Source organism: Choloepus didactylus, chromosome 18 (genome assembly GCF_015220235.1).
Source record: "Choloepus didactylus isolate mChoDid1 chromosome 18, mChoDid1.pri, whole genome shotgun sequence".
Taxonomy (NCBI): Eukaryota; Metazoa; Chordata; class Mammalia; order Pilosa; family Megalonychidae; genus Choloepus; species Choloepus didactylus.
The window spans coordinates 51,131,552-51,139,473 of NC_051324.1; the positions used below are offsets into that span (position 1 = coordinate 51,131,552).

The window sequence follows — 7,922 nt, forward strand, 5'->3', positions numbered from 1 at the left end:
GAGTTGAGGGCAGACACTTTCTGCTCTTTTAGAGAGCTGGGCCGGCCATGTCTGAGCCACCCCCATGGAGTAAGCCAGCTGCCTGGAGCCCACAAGCACACTTGGGGTGCAGGAAGATAGAGAAGACAATGAGCAAGGAGAATAAAGGAAGCAGGGGGTGGGGGGAGCTAGAGAGGAGAAGGGAGGAGTAGTTAGGGGGGCAGAAAAGGGGGCAGACGGTAAGAGTGGCAGAGCCCCACCCACCCTCTGGCCTAAAACCCCATGATGAAAATCAAATGTGTCAGAAGAATCCTCCAGGCCACTGATTCATCTCTCCATTTAATAAGAGTTCACTGAGCACCTCCTGTGTCCCAGCAGTGCTGTGGCCCCCACATGAAGATGCCGATGTCCGGCCCCTCTTGGGGCACACGGTCAACCTGGGGCACATGTGTGCAGACATGTCAACACCCGAGTGCACCCCGTGACAGCTGGGTGCCATGGTCGATATCCGTACAGAGTCCAGGGGACACAAAGGAAAGGATGTCCCTCGGTCTTGGAGGACAAGATGGGGGTGAGGAGAGACAGGGGAGGAGGAAGATCAGATCAGGCTGAGCTTGCTCACTGGACAAGGGCTCCGAGGTGCCCAGTCCCGGGGCCGGTTGGTCGGGAGCAGTTTGGAGCAGCAGGTCCATGGGCCAGGCCGGGAGGGGTGGTAGGAGCCCAGGCTGGGGAGAGGCGGGAAGAGACTCAGCCACGGGGCCCTCTCAGTGGGATGGGGAGTCTGAGCTTTCCTCAGTGGCCAGTGGGAGCCATTGGGGGACATCTAAGTTGGGAGGAAGCTTCTCAGATTCTAGCAATCGCCCTGGCTGGCGCGTGGAGCCTGATGAAGGGATACCTCAAACTGGAGGCGGGGAGACCAGCTCGGAGGTTGTGGCAAAGTGCCCACCAGGTTAGGACCAGGGAGTTGGAGAGGAAGTTAGGGATAAAGCAAAATTCTTGGGAAGGATTTGTGAAGAGGATGACGGAGAAAGGAGAGTCCAAGGTGACTCCCAGGCTCCTGGCTTGGGTTTCCGGGTTCTCTGAGGTGGGGGGCATTGGAGGGAGCAGACATGGGAGAATGGCAAGCACTCCTGTGGACGCGTGGATCTGACGTGGAGAATTCCCGTGCATGCGGTAGGGAGTCTGAAGCCAAAGAGAGGGAGTCATCAGAACATATGGGTAAATTGCAACCACAGATACGGCCAAGACTGCACAGGGGGAGGGGGAGGAGGATAAAGAGAGCCCCTGTGCCAGAATCCAGGGGAACAAGCACCGTGTAAGGAGTGAGCAGAGCAAGGGGAGGCATCTGGAGAGCCAGGGAGAGAACAAGGAGTGCAGAGAGTGTAAGAAAGGGATAAGTTTAGTTTTCACATAAAAACAGCATGGAATAAGGGAAATGGAGGCAAAACCAGTTTAAACAAGCCCTGTGATAAAGAGAAGAAAGGATCTGCCAGCCCCTTATATGAAAAAGTAACCATGGTTACTGGAATGTAAAGAGATAAGAGGTAAAATCAGAGGCGGGAACTCACAGCAAAAAAAAAAAATTTTTTTTTAAACTAAATGAACTCTCTGGGATAGGCTGATCAGTTCAAAATCTCAATAATGAGCTAGTTGGCTCTCTGGGATAGGCTGTACAAATTAAAATCTCAAAAGATGAATTAGTTAGTGTTCTCAGATAGGCTGTAACCTCTGTAGTACCCAATCAATGGGGAAACAGGGGAGGGACTTGCGAATTAGGAGTAGGAGATTTAAAGATCGCCGTTCTCTTCCTCTGGCGCACCAGCCTTCCACGTGTTTGGCTGGACGCCCTATCTTGCAAGATTGTAAATAAATTCTTTTCTCCTCCAGAACCGAGTGAGCGTTTATTCCCTTACAGGTACCGCTTTATTTCCAACAGAGAAGAAGGGGGAGGAAGGTCAGTTGAGGCTGAGCTCACTCACTGACAGGGCACCAAGGCTTCTCCCACACAGTCTGGGAGGGCAGGGCCCCGGGGTGGGCTGGAGAGGACAGTATGGTGTATGCCTCCAGCCGAAATGGAGCCCGTCTGCCTAACAGGAAGCTCGCCCTGCAGGGAGCAGGCAGGCAGCGGGTGGGGCTGGGATCACTGTCCCCGAGCCACACACAGGAAGAGCCCACTCTGCCTCCATCCCTTGCCTTCATCACTGGACATTCCATAGGGGATTCCCGATGGGTTCCCTCACCCCTGCCCAGCTCCGTTTGTTGCCTTTGTCCATGTTTGCTGGGCTCCATTATCTGTGAGTTACTCCCGTCTTCTGTATGTTCGTGTATAGTCAGGAATTTGGCCTCCAAAAAGAGGTCTGGCCTTTGTCCCAGCTTCTGGGGGGCAGTAACCTCTAAATCTTTGGGGCTTCCCGTGCGGGGAGTGTCTTTTGTTATTCATCAGGGGCCAGGACCACTTGCTAAGGATAACAGAGTGGGGCTGGCCTGGAGGGGGCTGGTCCCCCAGAAAGACTCGCCATGTGATGAGGGGGCTGGGCTTTGAGTGGGACCACCCTGACCTCTGAGGAGGGGAGGGGGCTGGAGACGGAGGACACCCACGTGGGCATTGATTCCACCAGTCGTGCCTGCGTGTTGAGACCCCGTATAAGCTCGGGACACTGGAAGCTGATGCGGGTGGCTTCCACGATTGACGATATGTAGATGTGCCGGAGGGTGACATGTTCTCCTATATCTCGTTCTGACATCCCTTGGAGAGGACACGGAAGCTTGAGTTTGAGACCCTCCCACACCTCACCCTATGTGTCTCCTCTTTTGGCTTCTTATTCGAATCCTTTTACTAAATAAAACTATAATGGTAAGTACAGCACTTTCACTGAGTTCTTTGAGGTGTTCCAGCAAATTATCGAAACTGAGGGAGTCATGGGAAACCCTGAACTTGTAACCAATTGTCCAGAAGTGCGGGTGGTCCCAGGAACCCCCAAACATGCATCTGGTGTCTGAAGGGCCATCTTGTAGAGGATGGCCCTGAACCTGTGGGGTCTGATCTAACTCCGGGAGTCCAAATGGAATTGACGTGCTGTTGGAAGTGTTTGAAGTTGCTGCAGTCATTGGCAGTTGGTGTCAGAAGTTATTGAACTTAACACAGTTTGTCATTATCGAATGTGTGTGCTCTGATGCCCGTGTGCTGCGTCCTTCTGAGATGGGATCCTCCCTGGGCTGGGGGCTTTTCCTGGGGAAACTGCTCAGCCTGACCGCACCCACTCACCCACAGCCCCAAATCAGGGCCTTAAGAGATGCCACCCTCAGAAACAAGACCAGAATCAAAATTACATTTGCAAAAAGGCAGGAAATTTTATTGAATTTTTTTTTTTCTTTTTAGTAGAGAAGTTGAGAAACCAAAGAGTAGCAGGGCTGGGGGGAGAGGAAGCCGCCCAGGAGAAGAGAGCCCTGAGCTGCCCACCCCTCAGAAGAGGGACAGGGTCCTGCATCCTCCCTCTTCTCCTCTGGGTACCAAAGACAGAGGGTAGGGTGCTGGCCAGACTTAAAACCTGTAGGCTTCCGAAGTGCGGAGACCAGAGGCAGGTTTGGAAGCAGAGGCATTCGAAGTGGTGGCAGTAGAAGTGATGGTAGCGGACCCAGAAGCGTTAGAAGTGGTGGCAGTAGAAGCGGTGCCCCTGATGTTTCCTGGGAAACAGAGGAGGAGACAAAAGACCTCAGGCAGGGGAAGACCTGCCTCGTGTCAGGTCAGGAACCCCTGGAAGGTTTCAAGACCCCCTGATGAGCCAGGTGGCCTGTGGCTGGGGACAGCCCAGTGGCTCAGTAGGGCAGAAGCTATTGTGAATGGAAGTTGGAGGAGCCAATGACCACCTCCACCCCTGCCCCCTCCCTCCTCATACTTGGGAGCCCAGCACTGCCGCCCTATCCCAGCGCAGCGACCCGGCTGCCTGACTCCACCTCCCCCACAGGGCTGCACCCTTACCTCCTACAGAGGGGAAGCCGGGGATCCTGGGAGAGATGAGAGAGGCAGCAATGAGCACAAGGTAAATGAGGACAGGTGCCTACCTGGCCTTCTCCTGGAGGGGCTCAGACCATCAGGTGGAGCCCTGCATTGGGCTTTTTCACTCAACTGTGCCTCCAACCCCAGGGGCAGCAGCAGCAGATGCCTGCCAGTTCTGTCTGCCTGTCTGCCTATCTGAGAGGCCTCAGGAGGAGGTGTTATTGGCTCCAAGATTCAGAGCTTTCTTCTGTTCTTGTTCATTCAGCCCCTTCCCCCTTCCCCTGAGCCCGCAAGGATGGCCTGGCCCCTGCCATTGGTCTATACTATACTGCAGACCAATTACTATGTCAATAACTCTACTATACTAAGAATTACTACAGCAATTACTGTATTAAAAGCTTGGCTTGGCTCAGCTGAATCCCAGCTAATCTTTTTCTAATACTACATGTTCTCTCCATGGTCCCTCTACCTGCCAGTCCAATTCAGAGGCCTGAATTAGAAAGTTTAAAGATGCTGACCCTCAGCTGGCTGAGGAAATGCTGTCCCAGCCTGACTCCAGAGACTTGGGGAGCCCTGGCCCTGAGTCTTTGTCCAGCCATCTGCACTCCGCCAAGATCCCCCCAACTCCCAGCCTCCCTCTGACCTGCGCCTTAGGGGTTGAGCTCTAAGGCCCTGCCACACTGACATCCTGGGCCCCTGCAGTTACTTTCCCAAGAGAGAGGCCAGAGAGGACCTACCTGGCGTCCTGGCCCTCGAGCAGGCTGCGGTAGGTGGCGATCTCCTTCTCCAGCCGTGTCTTGATGTCCAGCAGCATCTTGTACTCCTGGTCCTGGCACTCCATCTCACTGCGCAGCTCGCTCAGCTGGGCCTCGATGCTGCTGACCAGCCCCTGGATCTGCTGCAGCTGCATGGCGTAGCGGCACTCTGTCTCTGCCACTGTGCTCTCCAGCCCAGCTTTCTGGTGGGGCAATGGAGAAGAGGTCATCAGAGGAGACTGGCCCAGGCCGGGGCAGACACCAAGGGGAGGGCCGCCAGGCAAGGGGCAATGGGTGTACCATGCTAAGCTGGGACTGCAGCTCGATCTCCAGGCTCTGGATGGTACGCCTGAGCTCTGTGATCTCCGTCTTGCTGCTCTGAATTATGGCAGTGCTGGAAGTCACCTCCTTGTTCAGTTCTGCACTCTGGAATTCAAGCAGGAAGAAGGTGCTGGAGGAGCCCATCTAGGAGGCCCTGACCAAGAGGCTGTGTCCACGTGGCCCCACCTAGCTACATGGGGTGAGAGGTCTGGGGTACCTTGATGTTGTACCATTCCTCAACATCCCGGCGGTTCTTCTCTGCCATGGCCTCGTACTGCTCCCTCATCTCCGCCAGCACGCGGGTCAGGTCCACACCAGGGGTGGCGTCCATCTCCACTTTGACCTGGCCTGCCACTTGGTTGCTGAATTCCTTCATCTCCTGCAGGGATGGGATAGGGAGACATGTGAGGGTCTTCTGCCTTCCTTTCCTTGGCTCTGAACACTGCTGGAGCACTTTGGAAAGTACTTCCGGGCCCCACAGTGGAGAGTCAGCCCGGCTGCGGCACAGGGTTCCCCTTTGGCACTGGAGGCGAGCCCGTCGGCAGCAGGCCGGGCTCTCCTCACCTCCTCATGGTTCTTCTTCATGAAAGCCATCTCTTCATTCAGGCTCTCAATCTGCATCTCCAGATCGGTCTTGGCCAGGGTCAGCTCATCCAGCACCCGGCGCAGCCCGTTGATGTCAGCCTCCACGCCCTGGCGCAGGGCCAGCTCGTTCTCATACCTGAAGGATTAGAAAAGAACCCAAATTTGAGCAGGTGACAGATGAGTGGTATTAGACACTCCCCCAACCCCCTGTACTGGGCTCTGCTACATCTCCCAGACCTTTGCTCCTGGAATGACCCAGTTCTGTTTCTCATACAAGCATCTGTCTAAACTAAGGGACTGCTGGGAAAAGCAAACAACAGGGATAAACTCACTTGAGCCTGAAGTCGTCGGCAGCCAGCCTGGCGTTGTCTATATCCAGAATGACCCGGTTGTTATCGATGGCAGCAGCTGTGATCTGCAAAATACAGAAGAGTGTAACTTCTGGAGGGTCCCCTGAGCTTGGGGAGGAGGACTGAGAAGACCTGGACAGGATCTGGCTCTCGCCTGACTCTGCCTCTTAACTGTCCATGGGAGCCGAGACAAGGCACTTCTCTCTGGGCCTCACTTTCCTCTTCTGTAAAGTGGGGTCAGGGGGTGGGGGTAGACAGAGTTTCTTCAGTTTGTTCTGTCACCCCATTATTCTATGCCTGGTCACGATGATAGGAAGGTCCAGGATATGCATTTCAGGGGAATGACCCCCTAGAGAATATCTTTGATTAGTCACGTCTGACAGCCCAGACTGGTACCTCCCGTAGCCCACTGCCTTGAGATCTTATCACTAGAGTCAGAAGGGACTCAGCCTGGCTCCCCGTATTTAATAATAACTGGAGCTGATCTCTCAGCTCAGCGTGAGGGAAATCCAACTAATATGTCCCTAGATTTGAATTTCTCTTCCAAACGTTTACATTCCAAAGCGCTCAAAACCCACCCCACATAGCTGGGGCTCAGCCCGGGCAGGTGGATTTCTGTTCCAACAAGCTGTTAGCTCAGTGTGATGGGCAGCCCTCGACGGAGAGACGCTTAGCACTGCCTGAGCCTCCACCTCCCTCACCCCCGCTTGATCATCGCCAATGGAGAATAACAGTCTGAATGAGGCCCCTACAAAATAAACAATGATTCCCAGACCAATGAATGAATAAGCATTCCTTTCTCTGTTGATTTTAGTCATCCTTCGTGGCTCTTAAAACTGTCATCGTTTCCAAATAACTCAGTGGATTAGAATTATAGAGATCAAGTCACTAATAATTACGTAATTGTTTGGAAAACCAAAGTTTTGACATGAGTAATAACAACAATAAAATGGAATAATGACAGAAAATGCATTTGGAGTGTTGTGGCCCAAGAAAGCCCATGAGGAGCAGAGACTTTGGTAGCAAAAGACTAGAATTTCCCCTTCCAGGAAGGGTGGCACGCCATCCACACCACATCATGAGATCCCCAGGATTCTGGCTTCCTGGCCTTTGTGGCTCTGCCCTGCACTGAGAAACTGTCCTCGGCATCCGGGGACTCACCTGGTCCCGGAGCTCTTCAATAGTCTTGTAGTAGGAGCTGTAGTCCCGCTCCGGGATGGCTGGGCTCTGCTTCTGGTACCAGTCACGGATCTTCACCTCCAGGTCAGCGTTGGCCGCCTCCAGGGCACGCACCTTTTCCAGGTAGGCGGCCAGGCGGTCGTTGAGGTTTTGCATGGTGATCTTCTCGTTGCCAGAGAGGAGGCCGCCATCATCACCACCAAAGTCACCAAAGCAACCTCCAAAACCCCCACCAAAGCCACCTCCGAAGCCACCTGCAAAGCCACTACCAGCCCCTCCACCAAAGCCACAGTTTATGCCACCCCCATAACCCCCAGATGATACCCCAGAGGCAAACCGGGTTGAACAGGTGGAGACACTGCGGCCTCCTCCCAGCTGGCAAGAGCCACCCCCAAAGCCACCACCATAGCCGATAGAGGAGCTCTGCAGGCGGCAGCTCATAGTGAGAGCTAGATGGAGAGTAGGAGTGGGCAGGAGCTTGGCTTGGCCTGAGCTGAGGACTGTGGCTCTTCCTCGGAGTGGACACTTTTTATACACCTTCCATGGGGGTTGGACAACCGCCCCATCTTCTCTCCTCCCCTCCCCACCCTCGGACTTGGTGCCAACTGCATTTCTGTTTCCCACAAGCCCAGCTACCGTACTCTCCAGGGTGGGTTGTGCCTTTTGGGGGTGGCTGTTTTTTTTAATCCTTAACAAAAGAGATGATTCAGAGGGAACTGTGTCTGCTTGAGACTACCCTTTTGACAAATGACTTCT

General features: G+C 54.1%; 1 protein-coding gene across 1 annotated transcript; it reads right to left on the minus strand.

Annotated features, from left to right (window-relative positions):
* Positions 1-3,513: 3,513 nt before the first annotated feature.
* On the minus strand, positions 3,514-7,607 carry LOC119513539 (keratin, type I cytoskeletal 13-like). The gene is made up of 8 exons (XM_037808846.1): positions 7,149-7,607; positions 5,970-6,052; positions 5,617-5,773; positions 5,270-5,431; positions 5,032-5,157; positions 4,714-4,934; positions 3,959-3,984; positions 3,514-3,663 (listed from the first exon to the last, which is right to left on the minus strand). The coding sequence occupies exons 1-8, from the start codon at positions 7,605-7,607 to the stop codon at positions 3,521-3,523; spliced, it is 1,377 nt and encodes a 458-aa protein (XP_037664774.1). The 3' UTR covers positions 3,514-3,520.
* Positions 7,608-7,922: the final 315 nt, after the last annotated feature.

Bases quoted from the DNA above. Each gene is read 5' to 3' on its own strand.
- LOC119513539 (XM_037808846.1), bottom strand. From the start codon at position 7,607: ATGAGCTGCCGCCTGCAGAGCTCCTCTATCGGCTATGGTGGTGGCTTT. The intron at 3,985-4,713 runs GTAGGTCCTCTC...CATCTCTCCCAG, and splicing joins CTCGAGGGCCAGGACGCCAG to GATCCCCGGCTTCCCCTCTG. The intron at 3,664-3,958 runs GTAAGGGTGCAG...TCTGTTTCCCAG, and splicing joins CGGCTTCCCCTCTGTAGGAG to GAAACATCAGGGGCACCGCT.